At 44.3% G+C, this 25,079-nt stretch overlaps 1 protein-coding gene across 2 annotated transcripts; it reads left to right on the forward strand.

The window, feature by feature from the left end:
* The first annotated feature begins 883 nt into the window (after positions 1 to 883).
* On the forward strand, positions 884 to 23,807 carry LOC120021450 (protein CutA homolog). 2 transcript variants are annotated; one of them, XM_038965225.1, is made up of 7 exons: positions 884 to 1,002; positions 1,152 to 1,335; positions 4,901 to 5,049; positions 14,420 to 14,479; positions 23,041 to 23,086; positions 23,195 to 23,244; positions 23,405 to 23,807. In XM_038965225.1, exons 2-7 carry the CDS (start codon positions 1,255 to 1,257, stop codon positions 23,505 to 23,507), a joined length of 489 nt encoding a protein of 162 aa, XP_038821153.1. In that variant the 5' UTR covers positions 884 to 1,002; positions 1,152 to 1,254; the 3' UTR covers positions 23,508 to 23,807. The 2 variants fall into 2 exon arrangements, with proteins under 2 accessions (XP_038821153.1, XP_038821152.1); XM_038965224.1 differs by having other exon boundaries at positions 899 to 1,335.
* Positions 23,808 to 25,079: the final 1,272 nt, after the last annotated feature.

The following is a 25,079-nucleotide window of genomic DNA, read 5'->3' on the forward strand; positions in this document are numbered from 1 at the left end:
AATTGTGCACTCTCCTCAAACAATAGCATGGTATTCTTTCACTGTAATAGCTACTCTAAATTGGACAGTGCAGTTATATTAACAACAATTTAAGCTTTCTACCAATATCCGATATGTCTATGTCCTGGGAAATGGTCTTGTTACTTACATCCTGATGCTAATCGCATTAGCCTACGTTAGCTCAACCGTCCCGTGGAATGGACACCGATCCCAAATAAGTTTTTAAGGCTGGGTTTCTGTTTATCACTTTGTGGCATCTACTGCTGTAAAAAGGGCTTCATAAATACATTTGATTTTATTTTCATTTAAAGGTGTGCCCTGCCAAAGTCCTCCACCATGTCCTCTGTGGGTTATAGGAGGAAGTATGTGGCTACATTCCAATTCTCTACCCTTGTCCCAAACTGGGTGAAGCCAGGATAGAGAATCTGAAAGAAGCCAGTGTCTTGATTAATGGAAGAAGATGTCTGATGCCTATGATAAAGAAAACCAACTTCCTCAAATTATCTATATATTCAGAGTGTGGGATTAGGTTGTGGCAATATTTTTAGGGCATGTCATTATGTCTTTGTTTATCGTAACATATTTATATATTTAATAAGTATGAATTGCGTGTTCAATAAACTCAACCATTATTGTGTTGTTGATGCCATGGCCCTGATGTTGGTTTGCAGGTCAATGGAGCTGTTTCATTGTGCAGATTTTTGGCAGATTTACTCAATTGTTCCTGTCAAACAAACGGGCCTACAGTATAGCCTTGCCCACAAAAATTCAACCATTTATATTCCTAATCTGCACACTCTATTCACTATGTCGCATCCAACGAAAAGCACTTGTTTATTACAGCGCAAAAACTGCTTATGACAGGGGTTTGGGTAGCGACCTAGGGCGAAACCGGTGTTTGGTTGGACGCTGTTGTATCAGGAAGTGTCAAACATCCAATGACAAGCGGATTCTTGTTGCCACTGCGCTGATCCACCGAAATGTGGTTTATCGAGCAGAAAAGTGAGTTAACTTTTGCAGATTTTGTACATTCAAAATAGACTATTATTCACAATGAATTATTCACGGACTATGAAGTGAGAACTGTATTGGTAGGTGAGGGTAAGCACATAGCTGCCTAGAAGTTAGCAGCCTACTCTTCCCTTCTCCAGGACAAATTGAGCGCACAAGGTGCCTCTGTTCTCGACCTCACTCTCTCCCGGACCTGACAGTTTGAATAACTCGGTCGGATTGACATTTGCTACTGGCAGTAAAATGGACTGGCTGTACCCACGATTTCACAAGGAGTCCCTAGCTCAAACTCTCTGTCGTTTGGGATTGTTCGTGATCTGTATGGTAAGTTCATTATTTTGTTGAATAAAAGTATATAATGTATCCAGCAGGTGGCAAATTATTTACGCGTTGGATGCAGTTTTGTAGCAATAAGTAAAACAATTAGCTATATAAGATCAGTTAAATTATATGGGGCAACCCTCACCAAATAGGCCTAGTCAGATGTATTTAATTAGCCTACGTGAAATGCGTCTGTAGTATTATAAAAAATATTGGCGGATGTTTTGGACGGGGAGGGGGGCCACTTTAATATTGAGTGAAATGCCAATCATTCCATCTCATACCATGCCGCTTGCAATGAAGCAGGGACAGGAGCTGCAGAGAGAGAGAGAGAGAGAGAGAGCGGATTATAAATTGGCCACCATCTGTTCCAACTAACCATTCAGCGCAATAATAAGAGGATAGTGGACAGAGAGAGTCACCAAGCTGTATCCCGGACACAGCATTCCAGCATTCTGAGAGAACAGTTATATTGATAATACCTTGCTTTGTTCACTACCAATGAATGATCGTCAGGGTCAGGGCCATGCCCTGAATCCTTTCACAACCTGTCCTGCAGTGACCTCAACTCAGAGATGTGATGTAGGCATATATGTGAAATATGTCCCTATAAACACTGATGCAGGGTTAGGTTTTGTTCAGCTCACTAATGGTTCAGATTAGGAGTTGCGATAGGGTACTGTATCTAATACTAGATCTGTGATTAAGGGCAACATGGTTCTCCCTTGGGGAAAAAGGTATTCTGAGTAAATAAATGTTAAATAAAAGAATATGTAAAAGTATTATGTTTGTTATGTCATCATCATTACTACCACCTCAAGGTGCACTGTAAAACATTTCCTGTCATTTTTAAAAGAAATTACAGGCAGTACAGTAACCAGAAGGTTACTGTAAATGTACAGTAAATTACTGTAGGTTTACAGGACTTTTACTGTAACATAAATGTACAGCATATTAATGGAACACCTGACTACAGTAACATGCTGTATTTCTAGAATTTACAGTGCATTACTGGAAGCAGAGTGGTTAGTAAACTGTTTTAGATATACAGTGCAGGTAGCTAGTGCCAATGACGGGCAGTATTTCTGTTACATGTATTTGAAATAGGTATTTCAATACTTCCAATACCTATTTTGTAATTTGTATGTCACTGGCCTAAAATACATTTTGGTCATTTAGCAGACACTCTTGTCCAGAGCAACACCCAGTCAGTGCTACCGTCATAGCAAGTAAAACAAATCTGTATCTGTTACTGGGAATGTTGTTTTAGTTAAGGATACATTGGTCTTCAAAATATCCAGTATTTGTAATAACATACCTTTTGGATGTATCTTTCCCATCTCTGGCTAGTGCAAAGTACGTTACTGTAATATTCACATTAACTTGCCACCAGCGTCCTGTAAGTAACTGTAAAATGCAGAGCAATGACTGACAGTACAAAACTGTGAAATGAGCCTACTATAATGTAAGAAAACAAATGCTACTGTAATCATGTTGGTATTTTACGGTAATCACATGGGATGAGTGCAAGCAGGCTGGCTGCTAGGTATTTGTATATTACAGCAAATGTATGAATAGTTGGTGTTTAATAGCTTTTAGAGGCCTAAACAAAGGCTTCCAAACTGGCAGTGATTACAGGGCAAAACAAATCAAAAGGACACTGCTTAACCTTCCTGCTGTGTTCTGGTCAAAATGAACCGATTTACAAGTTTTCCTCTCTGAAAAATGTAGTTTATTTAATCTGATTGTCATAAGGTTCCATGACTTTGTCCACACAGGGCATCTGAACACACAAAATATATTTTGATGCTTTTCATAAGATTTTGGGTGTTTTATTTAACTTTTGTAATACAAAAATGACCGGTCGTTAGAAATGAACGGGTGAGACTACAATTAGTGTCTAAAATTGAGTTCAGGCACAAGCCCATTCATCAGATGGACACACTTCCTCTCCCAGACCCCCACATGCATGTGTGTTTGAGCACACACACACCTCACTCCCCTTCTTGGCTTCCATGGCAACCCCAACAGGAAACTTTCCCCAATAGAATCTTTCCCCCACGGGAACCACACCTGTTGGCATTCTCACAAACAATCGCAACATTGTTTCAATAATATAAATAACTTTTCTCGCAGCTCTGGTATATACAGCTTTTTTGAGGCCTTGCTCACAATTCATTCAGTGGCAGCACAATGACCAAACGATATACTGTATGTGAGGCTCTTGATCATATCTTTGATCATGACACTGGTGAGGAGGAGAGAGTCCTTGTTAAACTTTGACACAAAGTAGTCTGTGATAAATAGCACAATGTGTTTCATCTGAGTGTTTGTTATAGTCAAAATAATCCATACATTATGCTTTTTCTACTGAAAAACGAGTTGAATGAGCTCAGGTCAATGAGGCCTACAGGCCATAAACAGCAAATAGAAGTTCAAAACTTGTAATGTTCACAATAACTTAAGTTGATAAAAAGATCTAACACAACATTAGGTGATAATAATAATAATAATATATGTATTATTATGGATTTATAATCAGCTATAATGGGGTGGTCATTGTGGACCGGGATCACAGAATTAATTAACATGACACAAACATAACAGGAGGGTTAATATTCAACCATTAGAGGTTTAAGACCCACTGTCACTCTGATCTTTACCCTATATACTGTACTTTAAATCAGTTCAATTGGTACAGCATTCTCACTAACGGGTGCAACAAATATAGCCACTTAAAATGTGTTAATGAGCCAGCTATTCTTTCCTCTCAAACAACATTTTCCCACAATGCCCCATCATTTACGAAACACTGCAGTAAATGTATAGCAAAACAGTAATACAGTACTTTATTGTTAAATTGTATTGTAATACAATTACAGCAATTGCTAACAGTGAATATGTAATTGTATATTACAGTATACCAATTAATATTTACTGTTATATATCACTTGCACTTAGCGAGAGGTAGAGGTAGAGGCCTTAACAAAAGTTTCTAAACTGGCACTTACTACAGAGCAAAATAGATCATTCTCGCTAATGGGTGTGTAACGGATGTGAAATGGCTAGCTAGTTAGCGGGTACGCGCTACTAGCGTTTCAATCAGTTACGTCACTTGCTCTGAAACCTAGAAGTAGTGTTGCACCTTGCTCTGCAAGGGCCGTGGCTTTTGTGGAGCGATGGGTAACGACGCTTCGTGGGTGTCAGTTGTTGATGTATGCAGAGGGTCCCTGGTTCGCGCCCGTGTCGGGGCGAGGGGACGGTTTAAAGTTATACTGTTACAGGTGCAACAAATATAGCCCCTTTCAAGGCAATCCTCAAAATATGATAATGAGCCTGAGATTATTTCGCCCCACAACATTTTCCCACAGTGTACCATAATTCACAGTATGCTGCTGTAATTCTAAATCAGTGTAGCGGAACAGCACGGTACTGTAATTTAGAATTACAGTACCTCACAGTGAAATTTTGCTGTAAATTTACAGCAATTTGTTACTGTGTGGGTGACATCTTGCAATTGTATTAAAGTGAATTGTATTGTTGTTCTCCCTTCCGTCCTCTTCTCCAGGGAATGGTGTTGACCATGTCCATGTATCCCATGCTGAGGGCCCTGTGTGTCCAGCTCCATTCTACCTTCATGGGGAGCTACGTACCTGGACACCACTCTGTCCTCCTCATCAACTGCCCCAATGAACAGGCAGCCAAGGACATAGGCAGGTAGGCTACAGAATAGCCAGCCTGGTCTCATAGACTAGACATAATATAGTACATGTAAAAGCAGGTTACTCAAATTAGTATGATATGTTACGTGTGGTATGGTTACAAAAGACAGATAGTTACTTAAACTCTTTAACATATCTCCGAAACTTAACCATAACCCCTAGCCTAGCTAACGTTAGCAAGCTAGCTAACATTAGCACCGACATAGCATTCGTAACATTTCCTACGTTTTGCATATTCTTTACATATTGTACATTTTCAAATTCGTAACATATAATACAAATTGTAATTTGTAGCACATCTTACGAAATGGATGATGGACATCCACAAATGAATACATACCATACCAATCGTAACATATCATACTAAACGTAGTTTCTCGGATTTAGATACAGAATTATACAAAATTCTCTGAGACTAGGTTGGGACAGCATACCATTACCGCACTGTAACAACAGAATACTACACTCCAGTGTTGTAGTACTTAAGACCAGTCTCGGTATAGAGCCCAGAGTTTTTCCTGGTGAGGACGCTTGGTCAGGAAAAACTCCTGGCCCTATTAATATCACCCATGTGATATATCTAACCACTAACTAGAATATATGCTAGGTAATTAGTATTTCCACAATGCGGCAGTTCTCTCCTATTTGTAGATGATTCATTAAAAAAATTAAAAAGAATAAATTAATAAATAAATACTTATTTACAGCATTCCTGAATACTGAGTGATGTTACGTTCACTTCAGATATAAGCTCTTATTATTGCTTTCTCTTTCTGCATTTATAGGAAATAAGTGAGTAAGCTGTGGAAGCCATAAGCCAGTGGAGTACAACTGTGTGTGCAGCTTCCTCTCTCCCTGCGTCTGTGGTGCATGTAGATGAGCTATTCTCTGTTTACCGTGTGCCTGCCTGGAGAGAACACTGAGTAGCTTACAAACAAGCCACGATCTTCTGCCAAAAATGTAAATGTCCATCCTCCCTCCTGTCTTCACAGGTTAGAGCAGTCAAATCAAGTAAAAAAATCGAATTATATTTGTCACATGCTTCGTCAAACAACAGGTGTAGGCTAACAGCGAAAAGCTTATTTACAAGCCCTTCTAACAATGCAGAGAGAAAAAAATTATAACACAAGGAATAAGTATACAATGAGTAAAAATAACTTGGCTATTTACAGGGGTATGAGGTAATTGAGGTAGATATGTACGTATACAGTGCCTTGCAAAAGTATTCATTCCCCTTGGCGTTTTTCCTATTTTGTTGCATTACAACCTGTAATTTAAATAGATTTTTATTTGGATTTCATGTAATGGACATACACAAAATAGTCCAAATTGGTGAAGTGAAAAAATATAAACGGAAAAGTGGTGCGTGCATATGTATTCATCCCCTTTGCTATGAAGCCCCTAGATAAGATCTGGTGCAACCAATTACCTTCAGAAGTCACATAATTAGTTAAATAAAATTCCACCTGTGTGCAATCTAAGTGTCACATGATCTGTCACATGATCTCAGTATATATACACCTGTTCTGAAAGGCCCCAGTGCCTGCAACACCACTAAACAAGGGGCACCACCAAGCAAGCGACACCATGAAGACCAAGGAGCTCTCCAAACAGGTCAGGGACAAAGTTGTGGAGAAGTACAGATCAGGGTTGGGTTATAAAAAAATATCAGAAACTTTGAATATCCCACGGAGCACCATTAAATCCATTATTAAAAAACTGAAAGAATATGGCACCACAACAAACCTGCCAAGAGAGGGCCGCCCAACAAAACTCACAGTCCAGGCAAGGAGTGCATTAATCAGAGAGGCAACAAAGAGACCAAAGATAAACCTGAAGGAGCTGCAAAGCTCCACAGAGGAGATTGGAGTATCTGTCCATAGGACCACTTTAAGCCGTACACTCCACAGAGCTGGGCTTTACGGAAGTGTAGCCAGAAAAAAATAAGTAAACATGTTTGATGTTCGCCAAAAGGCATGTGGGAGACTCCCCAAACATATGGAAGAAAGTACTCTGGTCAGATGAGACAAAAATGTAGTTTTTTGGCCATCAAGGAAAACACTATGTCTGGCGCAAACTCAACACCCTTCATCACCCCGAGAACACCATCACAGGGACTGGGAAACAGGTCAGAAATGAAGGAATGATGGATGGCGCTAAATACAGGGAAATTCTTGAGGGAAACCTGTTTCAGTCTTCCAGAGATTTGAGACTGGGACGATGGTTCACCTTCCAGACAATGACCCTAAGCATACTGATAAAGCAACACTCGAGTGGTTTACGGGGAAACATTTAAATGTCTTGGAATGGCCTAGTCAAAGCCCAGACCTCAATCCAATTGAGAATCTGTGGTATGACTTAAAGATTGCTGTACGCCAGTGGAACCCATCCAACTTGAAGGAGCTGGAGAAGTTTTGCCTTGAAGAATGGGCAAACATCCCAGTGGCTAGATGTGCCAAGCTTATAGAGGCATACCCCAAGAGACTTGCAGCTGTAAAAGGTGGCTCTACAAAGTATTGACTTTGGGGGGGTGAATAGTTATGCACGCTCAAGTTCAGTTTTTTTTTAATTATTTCTTTTTTGTTTCACAATAAAAAATATTTTGCACCTTCAAAGTGGTAGGCATGTTGTGTAAATCAAATGATAGAAACTCCCCAAAAATTAATTTTAATTCCAAGTTGTAGAGCAATAAAATAGGAAAAATGCCAAGGTGGGTGAATACTTTCGCATGCCACTGTAGGTAGGGGTAAAGTGACTAGGCAACATGATAGATAATAAACAGTAGCAGCAGCACATGTGATGAGTCAAAAGACTTAGTGCAAAAAGGGTTAATGCAGATAGTACGGGTATCTATTTGGTTAACTATTTAACTAACTATTTGGCAGTCTTATGGCTTGGGGGTAGAAGCTGTTCAGGGTCCTGTTGATTCCAGACTTGGTGCATCAGTACTGCTTGCCATGCGGTAGCAGAGAGAATAGTTTATGACTTGGGTAGCTGGAGTCTTTAACAATTTTTAGGGCCTTCCTCTGACACCACCTGGTATAGAGGATCTGGATGGCAGGGAGCTTGGCCCCAGTGATGTACTGGGCCATACGCACAACCCTTTGTAGCGCATTGCAGTCAGATGCCAAGCAGTTGCCATACCAAGTGCTGATGCAGCCAGTCAAGATGCCCTCAATGGTGCAGCTGTAGAACTTTTTGAGAATCTGAGAGCCCATGCCAAATCTTTTCAGGATCCTGAGGGGGAAGAGGCGTTGTCGTTCCTTCTTCATGACTGTGTTGGTGTGTGTGGTCCTTAGTTGATGCCAAGGAACTTGAAGCTCTTGACCTGCTCCACTGCAGCCCTGTCGATGTGGATGGAGGCATGCTCTGCCCTCCATTTCCTGTAGTCCACGATCAGCTACTTTGTCATACTGACATTGAGGGAGAGGTTGTTGTCCTGGCACCACACTGCCAGGTCACTGACCTCCTCCCTATAGGCTGTCTCAATGTTGTCGGTGATCAGGCCAACCACTGTCGTGTCGTTTACAAACTTAATGATGGTGTTGGAGTTGTGCGTGGCCACGCAGTCATGGGTGAACAGGGAGTACAGGATGGGACTAAACACGCACCCCTGAGGGATCCCCGTGTTGATGGTCAGTGTAGCGGATGTGTTGTTGCTTACTCTCACCACCTGGGGGTGGCCCGTCAGGAAGTCCAGGATCCAGTTGCAGATGGAAGTGTTCAGTCCCAGGGTCCTTAGCTTAGTGATGAGCTTGGAAGGCACTATGGAGTTGTCCAGGTGGGAGAGGGCAGTGTGGAGCAGACCTGGGATAACTATAGTTTTAAATATGCTTTGTGGAAAGTAACTATTCCATAAAAAAATCTGCCGTTTCCATCTACAATAGTCATTTACAACATTAACAATGTCTACACTATATTTCTGATCAATTTGATGTTATTTTAATGGACAAAAAATGGGCTTTTCTTTCAAAAACAAGGACAATTCTAAGTGACCCCAAAGTTTTGACGGGTAGTGTACATGTAAATTAATCAATAAATTCTAGTATGGTGACGTGAATAAGTATATTTCAAGCTAGAATCCAACAGCTGGAAATAATCCTGGAACCCCTACGGCTAGGGTGAATCCTGTCTCTGTTAAAAAGTGCAGGTTTCTCCACAGCAAATCAAAGTTGTCACAAAAACAGACATTCCTGTTGATCAGGTACTTGTTAATCAGGCAATACTTGTTCAGGGCAATGAGTCGGCTGAAACGTTCCGAACCCCTTCGGTAGCATGGGAGGGGAACAGAGAGTATTATTATCTTCCCTGTGCTAGCGAGCATGTTTACAACATGTTTGTTGTCCTCCCTCAGATCGCCAAAAACGAAGGTTGTTAAACCTACTGTATGTGAGTGACGATGGCCTCAATGTTAGAGTAGTTGGCCAGAACCGTGGGCAGGAGGGAGTTGTCATGGACACATGCTCCTTGGTGACAGTGGACCTTGGTCGGTCCACAGATCATAGGCAGGCCAAAATCTCTCACCATCGAGCTGCCCACCATGATGGTGGTCGTGATGGAATCCGATGGGGAAGCAACCTGTTGAACTGTGGTTGCCGTGGCCGTGAGGGAGGTGCCACTGGGCGGCCGCCGGCTGTTGGTAAACACCCAGGATCCGTGCTTTTAATTGATGTCTCTCTCCTCCTTCCCCCTCCCGGGGCTGGTAGGTCCGGCATCAAGGGGGGCAAACCAGTTTGATAACTGGATTGAATCTTCTTGGATAGATGAAGGGTGCCCAGACTGCCTCCCCAATCTCTTACGCCTTGTGAGTGTCCAGTCTGCCATGGGCCACGAAGTTGAGTTTAACGTCTGTCCGTTGGATTGGGACAGATGACGTCTGTTTCTATATGAGTATTATTTTCATTTCCATTCCCAGGTGTAGATAATCAAGTAAACCCAACCAACCAACCAATGATATTATCCACAGATAAGTATAAATACGTTTTGACACTATGCTGCACAGCAAATTCTCCACTGTTAAAATAAAACAAATTAACACTGACATATAGACATATTTTAAATTAATACACTGCTTAGTCTAAAGCCGTATTCAAATATTTCCCACCGTGCCTTGCCTTTCGGTTAAATTGTAGAGTTACCACCCATGACTGTATTTGTTAAGGACAGAGAAATGGTTGTGACATTCATCCATTTTCTGTCCAATGGATTTCACCAAGTAAGAATCAAAGTGAATAAAATACAAAATACTAATATTTCATAAGGCCTTATTTTGAGGATCTAGTTTTACCCTAATACAGGGACCTGAAACTCATGCACATTTTCCGCCCAGTTCTGGTGTGGAGTGCAATAGGGATTGCATCATCTGTGGATCTGTTAGTGAGGTATGCGAATTGGAATGGGTCACGGATGTCTGGGATGATGGTGTTGATGTGGAGACATGAATAGGCTTTCAAAACATTTCATGCCTACAGATGTGAGTGCTATGAGGTAGTCATTTAGAGTGGTTACTTTGGCATTCTTGGGATGTTGGGATGTCCATGGCTTCTGGTTGAGATATGTACGTACTGTCACTGTGGGGACGACATCGTCGATGCACTTATTAAGGAAGCCGGTGACTGATGTGGTAAACTCCTCAATGTTTTTGGATGAATCCCAGAACATATTGCAGACTGTGCTAGCGAAACAGTCCTGTAGATAGCATCCGCTTCATAGGATCACTTCCGTATTGAGCGCATCACTGGTACTTCTTGTTAGAGTGCGAGGGAGAACTTACGTTTCTGTGTGCGGAGTAAAGGTGATCTTGAGTTGTATCTCCTCTAGTTGCACAGGTGACATGCTGGTAAAACAAAAATAGGTAAGACAGATTTCAGTTTCGCAGTAGTATTGAGGATATGTTCTCAATTGTTTAAACTGTTCTGCCTGTGGCTATGGAACCCTAACCTGTTCACCGGACGTGCTACCTGTCCCAGACCTGATGTTTTCAACTCTCTAGAGACAGCAGGAGCGGTAGAGATACTCTTAATGGATCAGCTATGAAAATCCAACTGACATTTACTCCTGAGGTGCTAACTTGCCGCACCCTCGACAACTACTGTGTCACGTTCCTGACCTGTTTTCTGTTATTTTGTATGTGTTAGTCGGTCAGGGCGTGAGTTTGGGTGGGAAGTCTATGTTATGTGTTTCGTGTTGGTTAATGGGTGACCTGATATGGTTCTCAATTAGAGGCAGGTGGTTTTCATTTCCTCTGATTGAGAGCCATATTAAGGTAGGTGTTTTCACATTGTTTGTTGTGGGTGGTTGTTTCCTGTATCTGTGTTTGTTGCACCATACGGGACTGTATCGTTCGTTCGTTTTGTTTGTAGTCAGTACTGGTTCGTTCGTTCTTCGTTACGTGTAAGTTCGTAGTCCAGGTCTGTCTACTTCGTTTGTTGTTTTGTATTGTTTTTCCCTGCGTTTTTCCCCTCTCTTCAGCATAAGGCGCTAGTCGACTCAGGCGCAGCTGGGAGTTTTATGGATCGCGGACTCGCCCGTAGGTTGGGTATTCCGCTGGTACAGAACCACCCACCAAACCCGGATCAAGCAGCGGGACCACGAACAGTGGTCCACAAAACAAGGATTGCAGGATTTCTGGAGTTGGGAGGAAATCATAGAAGGAAAAGGACCATGGGCTAAGGTGGGAGTGAATCGCCGCTCTGGGGAGGAGAAGGAGGCAGCCACAGCCCAGGAGCGGAGATATGAAGGTACGCGGCTAGCACGGAAGCCCGGGAAGAAACCCCAAAAATTTCTTGGGGGGGGGCTAAGAGGTAGTGGGCCGAGGGCAGGTAGGAGACCTGCGCCCACTTCCCAGGCTAACCGTGGAGAGCGGGAGTACGGGCAGACACCGTGTTACGCAGTAGAGCGCACGGTGTCTCCTGTACGTGTTCATAGCCCAGTGCGGGTTATTCCACCTCCCCGCACTGGTAGGGCTAGATTGGGCATTGAGCCAAGTGCCATGAAGCCGGCTCTTCATATATGGCCTCCAGTACGTCTCCTTGGGCCGGCTTACATGGCACCAGCTTTACGCATGGTGTCCCCGGTTCGCCTACATAGCCCGGTGCGGGTTATTCCACCTCCCCGCACTGGTCGGGCGACGGGGAGCATTCAGCCAAGTAAGGTTGGGCAGGCTCAATGCTCAAGGGAGCCAGTACGCCTGCACGGTCCGGTATTTCCGGCGCCACCTCCCCGCCCCAGCCCAGTACCACCAGTGCCTACTCCACGCACCAGGCTTCCAGTGCGTTTCCAGAGCCCTGTTCCTCCTCCACGCACTCTCCCTATGGTGCGTGTCTCCAGCCCAGTGCCTCCAGTTCCGGCACCACGCACTAAGCCACCTGTGCGTCTCCAGAGCCCTGTACACACTGTTCCTTCTCCCCGTACTCGTCCTGATGTGCGTGCCCTCAACCCGGTGCCACCAGTGCCGGTACCACGCACCAGGTCCATAGTGCGTTTTGAGAGTCCAGTGTGCCCTGTCCCTGCTCCCCGTACTAGCCTGAAGGTGCGTGTCCTTAGCCCGGTGCCTCCAGTTCCGGCACCAGGCCTACAGTGCGCCTCATCCGGTCTGAGCCATCCGTCTCCCCAGCGCCATCTGAGCCATCCGTCTGCCCAGTGCCGTTAGAGCCGCCCGTCTGTCCCGAGCCGTCAGAGCCGTTAGTCAGTCAGGAGCCGCTAGAGCCATTCGTCAGTCAGGATCTGCCAGAGCCGCCAACCAGACAGGATCTGCCAGAGCCGCCAACCAGACAGGATCTGCCAGAGCCGCCAACCAGACAGGATCTGCCAGAGCCGCCAACCAGACAGGATCTGCCAGAGCCGCCAACCAGACAGGATCTGCCAGAGCCGCCAACCAGACAGGATCTGCCAGAGCCGCCAGCCAGCCATGAGCAGCCAGATCCGTCAGCCAGCCATGAGCAGCCAGATCCGTCAGCCAGCCATGAGCAGCCAGATCCGTCAGCCAGCCATGAGCAGCCAGATCCGTCAGCCAGCCATGAGCAGCCAGATCCGTCAGCCAGCCATGAGCAGCCAGATCCGTCAGCCAGCCATGAGCCGTCCAGCCAGGATCCGCCAGAGCCGTCCAGCCAGGATCCGCCAGAGCCAGCCACCCAGAACTGCCCCTCAGTCCAGAGCTGTCTCTCTGTCCGGAGCTGCCCTTCAGTCCGGAGTTGCCCCTCTATCCTGACCTACCTCTCTATCCTGACCTACCTCTCTATCCTGACCTACCTCTCTGTCCTGAGCTACCTTATCCCGGTGCTGCCCCTTATCTCGACGGTACCCTTTAAATTAAGTGGGTGGAATAGGAGGGTGGTCATTCAGAGGGGAATACGGAAGCTGGGATTAACTATGGTGGGGTGGGGACCTCGCCCAGAGCCTGAGCCACCACCGTGGTCAGATGCCCACCCAGACCCTCCCCTAGACTTTTGGTGGTGCGTCCGGAGTACGCACCTTGAGGGGGGGGTTATGTCACGTTCCTGACCTGTTTTCTGTTATTTTGTATGTGTTAGTCGGTCAGGGCGTGAGTTTGGGTGGGCAGTCTATGTTATGTGTTTCGTGTTGGTTAATGGGTGACCTGATATGGTTCTCAATTAGAGGCAGGTGGTTTTCATTTCCTCTGATTGAGAGCCATATTAAGGTAGGTGTTTTCACATTGTTTGTTGTGGGTGGTTGTTTCCTGTATCTGTGTTTGTTGCACCATACGGGACTGTATCGTTCGTTCGTTTTGTTTGTAGTCAGTACTGGTTCGTTCGTTCTTCGTTACGTGTAAGTTCGTAGTCCAGGTCTGTCTACTTCGTTTGTTGTTTTGTATTGTTGTTCAAGAGTTTTTTCCGTCTTCGTCTGTTCCTTGTAATAAATAATATGTATAACTCCAACGCTGCATTTTGGTCTAATCCTTGCTACTCCTCTTCGGATGAAGAGAAGGAGGAAGCCCGTTACATACTGTGATTATTATTATTTGACCATGCTGGTCATTTATGAACATTTGAACATCTTGGCCATGTTCTGTTATAATCTCCACCCGGCACAGCCAGAAGACGACTGGCCACCCCTCATAGCCTGGTTCCTCTCTAGGTTTCTTCCTAGGTTTTGGCCTTTCTAGGGAGTTTTTCCTAGCCACCGTGCTTCTACACCTGCATTGCTTGCTGTTTGTGGTTTTAGGCTGGGTTTCTGTACAGCACTTTGAGATATCCGCTGATGTAAGAAGGGCTATATAAATACATTTGATTTTACATTTGATTTTTTTTTTCAAAATTAGAAACAACACATCCTCAACATAACCAGATCATATCCATAAGTGTTTTAATTGATGTCTCTCTCCTCCTTCCCCCTCTCGTCCACAGAGCCCTTATGGAGAGGAGGATGGCAGCATGCATCAATATTCTGCCCAGGACTTCTACGATGTAAGTATTGTCGGGCTAGCTGGCATGCATGCACTTCTTGAGTATGGGCACCCGTTGCTAAGGAAATCACTATTGTGGTTACTTGACTGAATGTAAATTACTCACATTACCACAGGAGAGTGAGAAAGTTTCAATATAAAGTGTGTAAGCCTGTAAATGCATTGGCCATGAATAAGAAAGTGTGTTCTGTTCTCATAGAGGCTTGTTAATGTTTTACCAGCTACTCAACAAGGTGCTACTGAATTTACACCTTCAGGAAACAGAACAGCAGTGACCTGCTACTAAAATAGTTAATTATCTATAAGTTGAATTCACAATGTCATTGAGCCACCAAAAGAAGGTCAGATAAGGACAGAGCGCAATGACTGGAAGTTTATTTTACCTTTATTTAACAAGGCAAGTCAGTTAAGAACAAATTCTTATGTTCAATGATGGCCTAGGAACAGTGGGTTAACTGCCTTGTTCAGGGGCAGAATGACAGACCTTGTCAGCTCAGGGATTCGATCTTGCAACATTTCAGTTACAAGTCCAATGCTCTAACCACTAGGCTACCTGCTGGGTATCTCCTTTAACTCAGCCTTCAACTGATTGATACGTAACTATTTTAGTAGCAGGTCAAGCTGTTCTATTTCCTGAAAGTGTAACTTCAGTAACACCTAGTTGAGTAGCTGTTTAAACATTGACAAGCCTCTATGAGAACAGACCATACATTCTTATTCATGGCCTAAGAGAAGAGAAAGATCAATGGAGTAAGATACAGCGACAGCCACCAGGCCAGAAACAAGTGCCAAACCCTCACATTAGCAGGCCATTGTGTGACTTGTGTCACTGTAGAGAAACTGTGGATATTGGCCAGCTGTCAATCAAAGTGGCTGTGTCTGTTACTGAAAGTCCTGCTTGACTTGAGACTAACTTTTTGTGCAACCATGAGTGAGAGTGTTTTATTCCAGTTCAACTAATGTGTTGTGTTATGGAATGACATTATCTATGGCTATGGGCAAAGATGGTCTCTTGTGAAAGACTTACGTATGGCTTTGTGTCAGTCGGTGGTTCTCAATTCTCTCCTCCTGGACCCCCAGCTGTTCCAGATGTAGCTCACTTCATTCAACTTGTCAATTAACACAATAATAACATGTATGGAATTGTAATAATATAATATGGCTGACCAGAATAAAAAACATGTATGTTTCTTCAAAAGGATCTAAAAATAACCATTCAGATTGAGAAAGGTTCTTTATAGAACCTTTATCCATAAAGGTTCTATAAAGAACCATAAAAAAGGGTTCTATATAGCCCCACAAAAGGTAACCATAGTGGAACCCATTTTTGGTCCTTTTTAGATTTTTTTTTATAGTTCTTTATAGCACCAAAAAGGGTTACTCTGTGGTTACAAGCAGGGCATAACATTTGCTTTATAGTCCAGGAAGATGGCAGCCACTCAGATTTTTTACAACCCAAAATATTTTTTCTCCCGCTAATATTACACCAACAAAACACCCCAAAATGTATTAGGACGCTTTGTACTGTTTCTAAAACAATAAATGTATTACTAGTAAGAAGTAATGTGCAATATTGTTTAATTTATTACAATTTTTGTGACCTAATTATTTCAACCAAAATATCACAGATGAGACAAAAATGTTAATCTGACAAATATTTTAGCATTCTTATACAATAGATGCAAAATGGCATTCTGAGAACATCCCTACACACAGTTCATACACGTAATGTCAGCTGGCTAGCTAACAGCAAGCTTTAACTTGCAATACAAACAGATTTTCATAGCAAGCTAAAGTTAACCGAATAGGTTCAATGTTACCTAGTTAGATAGCTACCGTTAGGCTATAACTAGCAATGCAAAATGGCATTCTGAGAAAACATCACTAACGTTACATTAGATATGAAACGGTACGAAAATTTCATATCACAATTTTTAGTGACCAAAATTATCACGGTTATCAGAATTATCGCAGTATTGTTAAAATGTGCTGGAAATGTTCCAAAAAGTACTGACACACTGAAATCCTTTCACCAAGTTTTATATTGAAAACAAACAAATAAACTAGCAGCACTATGCACTTTTTGTGTGCATAAGCATTAAAATAATAACATTAAAGATGGCACCATGTGGCCACGAGAGGTAAAAGTTTCCCTAGTGCAGGTTTAAATGAACACAACCTTAAGTAAGCAAGTCAAACAAACAAATAAAATGAGCAGCACTCACTTTGTAGTGAGGCACGGCAACCTTCGTCAGGCTCAGAAAGCCAGGCCTCAACAATTTGAAATAGCATCATGTCCTTTGCAATGTAATATGAAAGGGCCTTGAGCATTTTTTTTGATGTGGGTGCATAAGCAGCCTGCCTTTTAAATGCTTGCTCGAGTGTCTGTCACAACTGTAGATGGGGAGGGACCAGTAGCATCACTGGGTTTGCCTGCTGCACGCCCACTCTGTAAACAAGGGAATAGCAAATGTATTATTATTAGTGTTGTTACATCATAATTATTCTTCACTTACACACAGTCTATCTCCTGTGTTGCATTTGAGTATATGCAATGACCCCATGGACAATTTACATAAATACTGTCACGTTCCTGACCTGTTTTATGTTAGTTTTTGTATGTGTTAGTTGGTCAGGACGTGAGTTTGGGTGGGCAGTCTATGTTTTCTGTTTCTATGTTGGTTTTGGGTACCTGATATGGTTCTCAATTAGAGGCAGGTGGTTTTCATCTCCTCTGATTGAGAATCATATTAAGGTAGGTGTTTTCACACTGTTTGTTTGTGGGTGGTTGTCTTCCGTGTCAGTACATGTTACCACACGGGACTGTTTCGGTTTGTCTGTTCCTGTTCGTGTGTTCTTCGTTTCATGTAAGTTCGTAAGTTTAGGTCTGTTTAGTTCGTTTTGTTATTTTGTATTTCTAAAGTGTTATTTCGTGTTTCGTCGTTTTTTGTCTAATAAATCATTATGTCCACATACCTCGCTGCGTGTTGGTCTGATCCATGCTCCTCCTCATCCGAGGAGGAGGAATATGACGACGATCGTTACAAATACAAATGAGTCTTGTGATAGTAATTGTAATGAGCCCAACAATTGACATAAATACAGGAGTCTTGTATAGTGTTTCTCCTGTTGGAACACTTTTACAACCAAGTCGACGTCTGCCGGATTTTAAATTAACAAAATATGTTGGTTGGGTGACTAAACTACATAACGTGTTATCGTATGCAATGGGTGAATAGAGTCTGCAGACACACGATGCATACAGCAGCAGAACAACGTGTAGTGTTTTTACAAGAGTAAATAACACCGAAAGCTTCAGTTTACATTATTGACAAGCTGTTAGCAAGTTAGACAGACAAACCTTGACATTTTTCCCCATTCCGAAGTCCCCACATCATGCATTGAGCTGAAAGTTAACTTACCTTGCATTCGCTATAAAGTAGTGGGTGGTGGTCACCAAGATGACTCAAAAGATTTTTAAATGTTTGTCACGCCCTGGCCTTAGTATTCTTTGTTTTCTTTATTATTTTAGTTAGGTCAGGGTGTGACATGGGGAATGTTTATGTTTTGTCTCATCTTGGGTGGTTATATGGTAAAGGGGGTGTTGGGTTTAGTGTATGGGGTTGTGGTTAGTGAATGTGTCTAGGTAAGTCTATGGTTGTCTGAGTGGTTCTCAATCAGAGACAGCTGTCTTTCATTTGTCTCTGATTGGGAGCCATATTTAAGGCAGCCATAGGCATTATGTGTTTGTGGGTAATTGTCTATGTAGAACGTTTGTAGCTTTTGTATTGCACTTATGTTTGTAGCTTCTTTGTTGTTTTGTTTTAAGTGTTCGTTTCGTGTTTCACTCATCTCTAATAAAGAGAATGTATTTTTCACACGCTGCGCTTTGGTCCTCTCTCTCACCGCAAGACGATCGTGACAGAATTACCCACCGTAACGGGACCAAGCAGCGTGTCAAGCGGCAGCAGGAACATACACAGGATTTATGGCAATGGGAGCAGGATCTGGACTATACTACGTGGGAGGAGATCGACAGGTGGGCGATCGACCCAGGGCGAATGCCGGAGCCCGCCTGGGATTCTCTGGAACAGTGCGAGGAGGGATACCGGCGAATGGAGGCAGCACGACGACGTGGTAGGAAGCCTGTGAGTCAGCCCAAATTTTTTTTTTTGGGGGGGGGGCTACAAGGGAGTGTGGCGAAATCAGGTAGGAGTCCTGCGCCAACTTCCCGAGCTTACCGTGGAGCGCGAAAGTACGGGCAGACACCGTGTTATGCGGTAGAGCGCACGGTGTCTCCTGTACGTGTGCATAGCCCGGTGCGGTGAAGCCGGCCCAACGCATCTGGCCTCCAGTGCGTCTCCTCGGGCCGGCATACATGGCACCAGCCTTACGCATGGTGTCTCCGGTTCGCCTACACAGCCCAGTGCGGGTTATTCCACCTCCCCGCACTGGTCGGGCTACGGGGAGCATACAACCAGGTAAGGTTGGGCAGGCTCAGTGCTCAAGGGAGCCAGTACGCCTGCACGGTCCGGTATTTCCGGCGCCACCTCCCCGCCCCAGCCCAGTACCACCAGTGCCTACACCAGGCTTCCTGTGCGTCTCCAGAGCCCTGTTCCTCCTCCACGCACTAGCCCTGTGGTGCGTGTCTCCAGCCTATTACCACCAGTGCCTACACCACGCACCAAGCCTCCTGTGCGTCTCCAGAGTCCTGTGCATCCTGTTGCTGCTCCCCGCACTAGCCCTGAGATGCGTGTTCCCAGCCCTGTACCACCAGTTCCGGCACCACGCACTAGGCCTAATGTGCATCTCCAGGGTCCAGTATGCCCTGTTCCTTCTCCCCGCACTAGCCCTGAGATGCGTGTCCCCAGCCCGGTACCACCAGTTCCGGCACCACGCACTAGGCCTAATGTGCGTCTCCAGGGTCCAGTATGCCCTGTTCCTTCTCCCCGCACTAGCCTTCAGGTGCGTGTCCCCAGCCCGGTACCACCAGTTCCGGTACCACGCACCAGGCCTATAGTGCGCCTCGAGAATTCAGTGTGCCCTGTTCCTGCTCCCCGCACTAGCCTTGAGGTGCGTGTCTCCAGTCCGGTACCACCAGTTCCGGCACCACGCACCAGGCCTACTGGGCGCCTCAGCAGGTCAGAGTCGGCCGTCTCCCCAACGCCGCCTGCACTGCTCGTCTGCCCAGCGCCGTCTGAGCTGCCTGCCTGCCCAGCGCCGTCTGAGCCATCCGTCTGCCCAGCGCCATCTGAGCCATCCGTCTGCCCAGCGCCATCTGAGCCATCCGTCTGCCCAGCGCCATCTGAGCCATCCGTCTGCCCAGCGCCATCTGAGCCATCCGTCTGCCCAGCTCCATCTGAGCCATCCGTCTGCCCAGCGCCATCTGAGCCATCCGTCTGCCCAGCGCCATCTGAGCCGCCCGTCTGTCCCGAGCCGCCCGTCTGTCCCGAGCCGCCCGTCTGTCCCGAGCCGTCAGAGCCGTCCGTCAGTCAGGAGCCGCCAGAGCCGCCAGCCAGCCAGGATCTTCCAGAGCCGCCAGCCAGCCAGGATCTTCCAGAGCCGCCAGTCAGCCAGGATCTACCAGAGACACCAAAGCTGGTATTGACAATGGTGGAGTGGGGGTCACGTCCCGCACCCGAGCCGCCGCCATAGGAAGGCCCACCCCGGACCCTCCCCTTCTGTGTTAGGTTTTGCGGCCGGAGTCCGCACCTTTGGGGGGGGTACTGTCACGCCCTGGCCTTAGTATTCTTTGTTTTCTTTATTATTTTAGTTAGGTCAGGGTGTGACATGGGGAATGTTTATGTTTTGTCTCATCTTGGGTGGTTATATGGTAAAGGGGGTGTTGGGTTTAGTGTATGGGGTTGTGGTTAGTGAATGTGTCTAGGTAAGTCTATGGTTGCCTGAGTGGTTCTCAATCAGAGACAGCTGTCTTTCATTTGTCTCTGATTGGGAGCCATATTTAAGGCAGCCATAGGCATTATGTGTTTGTGGGTAATTGTCTATGTAGAACGTTTGTAGCTTTTGTATTGCACTTATGTTTGTAGCTTCACGGTCGTTTGTTGTTTTGTTTAGTTTTGATTTAAGTGTTCGTTTCGTGTTTCACTCATCTCTAATAAAGAGAATGTATTTTTCACACGCTGCGCTTTGGTCCTCTCTCTCACCGCAAGACGATCGTGACAATGTTTCCCCCTTTCGCATCAAATTTTCTTTTGCATGTTCTGCAGGCAGGGTGACCATCTTAGATTAAGTCTCCCTCAGCACTATTATAAACCCCAAAATACGACCACACTTCAGACTTGGTCCTTTTAGAAGGCTGAAAAATCTCCCGAGCGATGTCACTGCCTTCCGCCACGTTTTCACACAAAACAACATAACCCAAGACTGTTGCTAACTTTGGTCGATGCTGGCCAGTATTTACAGTGAGTATTTCAAACCGTGGTAATCAAACACGGTTTTAATGACAATTAATATTTGAAGCGGTAATACTAATCGTAGGGAATTTTACAGTGGTTTATCGTGAAACCGGTAACCGTTTCATCCATACTGTAAAAATTATAAGCGGGAAATCGACTCTGCCGCACGAGCATGCTTTTGCGGCACAGTCGATAGCGCTCCGGACCACGGGCTCCTTGCTGTTTCATTACATTGGTGTCAGAAGTGATCGGACCATGCATCCACGACAGTGCGTGTGCTTGGCCGGTGAGCACGTTCCTGTAAGACGTAGAGTCGCAAGCTAGCGCGAGGACGCGCTCTTTGAAAGGAGGGAGTAGTGTAACGACAAGCACCAAACCAGCGTGCGTGAGTGCAGAGTTGGATGGTGAGCCGTGCATTGCATGACGTGCAATTTTGTGCTGTTCCTATCAGAATAAAGAGCTGTTTCATTACAATACGTTACACACACTTCATACACGTAAGTTAATGTTAGCTAGCAAGCCAGCTATCTAACCACCGCTAACGTTAAGCTAGTTTAGACATGTACTGTTACCGTTAGCTAGCAATTAAAAAAAAAAAACTTGAATCCCAATCCATAAAGTAATGTTACTAGCAATACAAACCGATTGTCATAGATAGCTAAAGATAACCAAATAGGTTCAATGTTAATTAGCAAGCAGCCATCGAACTTCAGCTGGCTAGCTAACAGCAAGCTTTAACCTAGCAATACAAACCGATTGTCATAGCTAGCTAAAGTTAACCAAATAGGTTCAATGTTAGCTAGCTAACATTAGGCTATAACTAGCCATGCAAAATGGCATTCTGAGAAAACATCACTAACGCTACCCACACTTCATACACGTAAATTAATCTACAATGTCTTCTTCAATGAAAATGTTTTTACCTAAATTAGGGAATGTTTTACCTACATTTCTCATCTGATTCATTTTCATAATCAGAGTCAGCATGCCACGATCGTCCTCCAGAAATTAGTCCAAAACTTTTTCCCACTGACCTTTGTTGATAGTGCCCGATAAAATCAGGGCAGCAATGTTATTGAGAGCAGTAGCAACATATTTGCAGTTATCCATGGCTAACGTTATATATTTCAAAAAAACTGCAGTAGAAAGGATTATCTACACATAACATCAGCTAATTTTATACACACAAGATGCTACGCCGCAGATCAATCTGAAACTAATTTCTCTGCATGTCCAACCCACTCATTATCTCAGCCAATCATGGCTAGTGGGAAGGTTCCTGACTTTTTCTTTGGCTAAACCCACTGGGCTTGTAATTTAACAACTTTATTCATATTTACAGATGACATAAAAGTTGGTTATCAAGAAGGCAATTCTGCCAAAAAACGCATTTTGATAAAAAACATATTTTTTACGTCCAAACGTCTCTCCTGTGAAGTCATGACTTGCGACATATACCTAGTTTCCTGAATCGGGTCACATATGTCCACTGCTGAAGTCAGTGCATTCATATTTCTTGCGCTTTGCAGCGCAGAGCTGTTGTGAATGAAGTTGTCAAGGAAGTGAGTTTGTTTATGCAGGATCTCCTACCCCAACTACCGTCAACCAATCATGTCAATGCGGAGCTATACGGAGCCCTCCGCATTGATACAAAATATGAGAGGTGCATGGCTATGCGGTACAGAGCTCGTTTTGGCCTTTGTGTGCCTCTGGAGGCTCTGCATTTGCGTCACACCATCCATATAGCGCCTCCAACCACATTTTCGGATCAAGCATGAATTGGCTTTTACCTGCCAATGTCAAAATCTACCTGCATTTGGCAGGTGGTGGGTGTTAATTTCTAGGTCCTGGTTACAAGCCAAAGAACCTCTATCTGGTACTATTTAGAACCATTATATTTGAGTGTGTATTCTTTTATATTTTTGATTTAACCTTTATTTAACTAGGCAAGTAATTTAAGAACAAAATCTTATTTACAATGACGGCCAAACCCGGACGACGCTGGGCCAATTGTGTGCCGCCCTATGGGACTCCTAATCACGGCCGGATGTGATACAGCCTGTCACACTACACAGAAGTATACTTTTCACTGTGTGTGTACAGTTTCCTACTGTATGTCCCAAAGGTTTTTTGTATTGTCCCATAGGTATTACTGGAAAGGAGAGATTCAAGATGCGACGGAAATTCTGATGGTAAGGTTATTTGGCAGAGCTTTTAAGTCTCTGGCCAGTCATTCAAAATTACGCTATGAGTTGAAGCCAACTTTCCAGAGTGATAACAGGGACTTATCTGCATTGTAGTTTGTGAAGACGAGGACCTCGCAGATCCAGAGGGTCACAGACTTTGTCAAGTAAGTTACATTTGGTTCCTTTAGAAATCATCCCAAGCAGTTACATGTCAGGTAAAGCCAAAGCATTTATGGGTCCAGGGCAACAGTACTTCAGGTCTCAGGAAGGCAGTAGGGATGCTAATTTGCCTAATGTCTATGTTGTTCCTTCCCTCCACCCCAGGTCTGTCCATCCCTATGAGACTCCAGAGGTGCTGAGTTTTCCAGTTGAGGACGGGAGCCTGCCATATATGAAATGGATGGACGAGGCCGTTCCTGACGACTGACGAATCAGGGAGCATAATTTCCCCAATGGTCTGTGATCTTATTGGATGTGAATCTCCAATCGGTTAATTAACAGGAGAGTTAGGCCACAGGGATTGGCTGGGAACCAGGAAGCTTTGGATTCGATCGAGGGCTCTAAAGTTTAACTCATGCTTTTGAACTCTCAATCCACAGATGATAACTGTTTAGCTCCCACCAGAGGGGTATACAGTGCCTTGCAAAAGTTTTCATCCCCCTTAGCGTTTTTCCTATTTTGTTGCATTACAACCTGTAATTTAAACTGATTTTTATTTGGATTTCATGTAATGGACATACACAAAATAGTCCAAATTGGTGAAGTGAAATGAAAAAAATAACTTGTTTAAAAAAATTAAATAATAATAAAAATGGAAAAGTGGTACGTGCATATGTATTCACCCCCTTTGCTATGAAGCCCCTAAATAAGATCTGGTGCAACCAATTACCTTCAGAAGTCACATAATTAGTTAAATAAAGTCCACCTGTGTGCAATCTAAGTGTCACATGATCTCAGTATATATACACCTGTTCTGAAAGACCCCAGAGCATGCAACACCACCAAGCAAGTGGCACCATGAAGACCAAGGAGCTCTCCAAACAGGTCAGGGACAAAGTTGTGGAGAAGTACAGATCAGGGTTGGGTTATAAAAAATATCCAACATTTTGAACATCCCCCCCGAGCACCATTAAATCCATTATTTTAAAAAATGGAAAGAATATGGCACCACAACACACCTGCCAAGAGAGGTCCACCCACCAAAACTCACAGACCAGGCAAGGAGGGCATTAATCAGAGGCAACAAAGAGACCAAAGACAACGCTGAAGGAGCTGCAAAGCTCCACAGTAGAGATTGGAGTATCTGTCCATAGGACCACTTTAAGCCATACACTCCACAGAGCTGGGCTTTATGGAAGATTGACCAGAAAAAAATAAGCAAACGTCTTTGGTGTTTGCCAAAAGACATGTGGGAGACTCCCCAAGCATATGGAAGATGGTACACTGGTTAGATTAGTCTAAAACTTAGCTTTTTGGCCACGAAGGAAAAAATGTCGGACGCAAAACCAACACCTCTCATCAACCCGAGAACAACCCCACAGTGAAGCATGGTGGCAGCATCATGCTGTGGGTATGTTTTTTATCGGCAGGGACTGGGAAACTGGTCAGAATTGAAGGAATGATGGATGGTGCTAAATACAGTGAAATTCTTGAGGGAAATCTGTTTCAGTCTTCCAGAAATTTGAGACTGGGACAGAGGTTCAACTTCCAGCAGGAAAATGACCCTAAGCATACTGATAAAGCAATACTCGAGTGGTTTAAGGGGAAACATTTAAATGTCTTGGAATGGTCTAGTCAAAGCCCAGACCTCAATCCAATTGAGAATCTGTGGTATGACTTAAAGATTGCGGTACACCAGCGGAACCCATCCAACTTGAAGGAGCTGGAGCAGTTTTGCCTTGAAGAATGGGCAAAAATCCCAGTGGCTAGATGTGCCAAGCTTATAGAGATATACCCCAAGAGACTTGCAGCTGTAATTGCTGCAAAAGGTGGCTCTACA

The sequence above is a fragment of the Salvelinus namaycush genome, chromosome 26 (assembly GCF_016432855.1).
Source record: "Salvelinus namaycush isolate Seneca chromosome 26, SaNama_1.0, whole genome shotgun sequence".
NCBI lineage: Eukaryota > Metazoa > Chordata > Actinopteri > Salmoniformes > Salmonidae > Salvelinus > Salvelinus namaycush.

Excerpts from the sequence above, each read along its gene's own strand:
- LOC120021450 (XM_038965225.1), top strand. The coding sequence starts at position 1,255 with ATGGACTGGCTGTACCCACGATTTCACAAGGAGTCCCTAGCTCAAACT. Across the intron at positions 1,336-4,900 it reads GATTGTTCGTGATCTGTATG|GGAATGGTGTTGACCATGTC; the intron begins GTAAGTTCATTA and ends CCTCTTCTCCAG. Across the intron at positions 23,087-23,194 it reads ATGCGACGGAAATTCTGATG|TTTGTGAAGACGAGGACCTC; the intron begins GTAAGGTTATTT and ends TCTGCATTGTAG.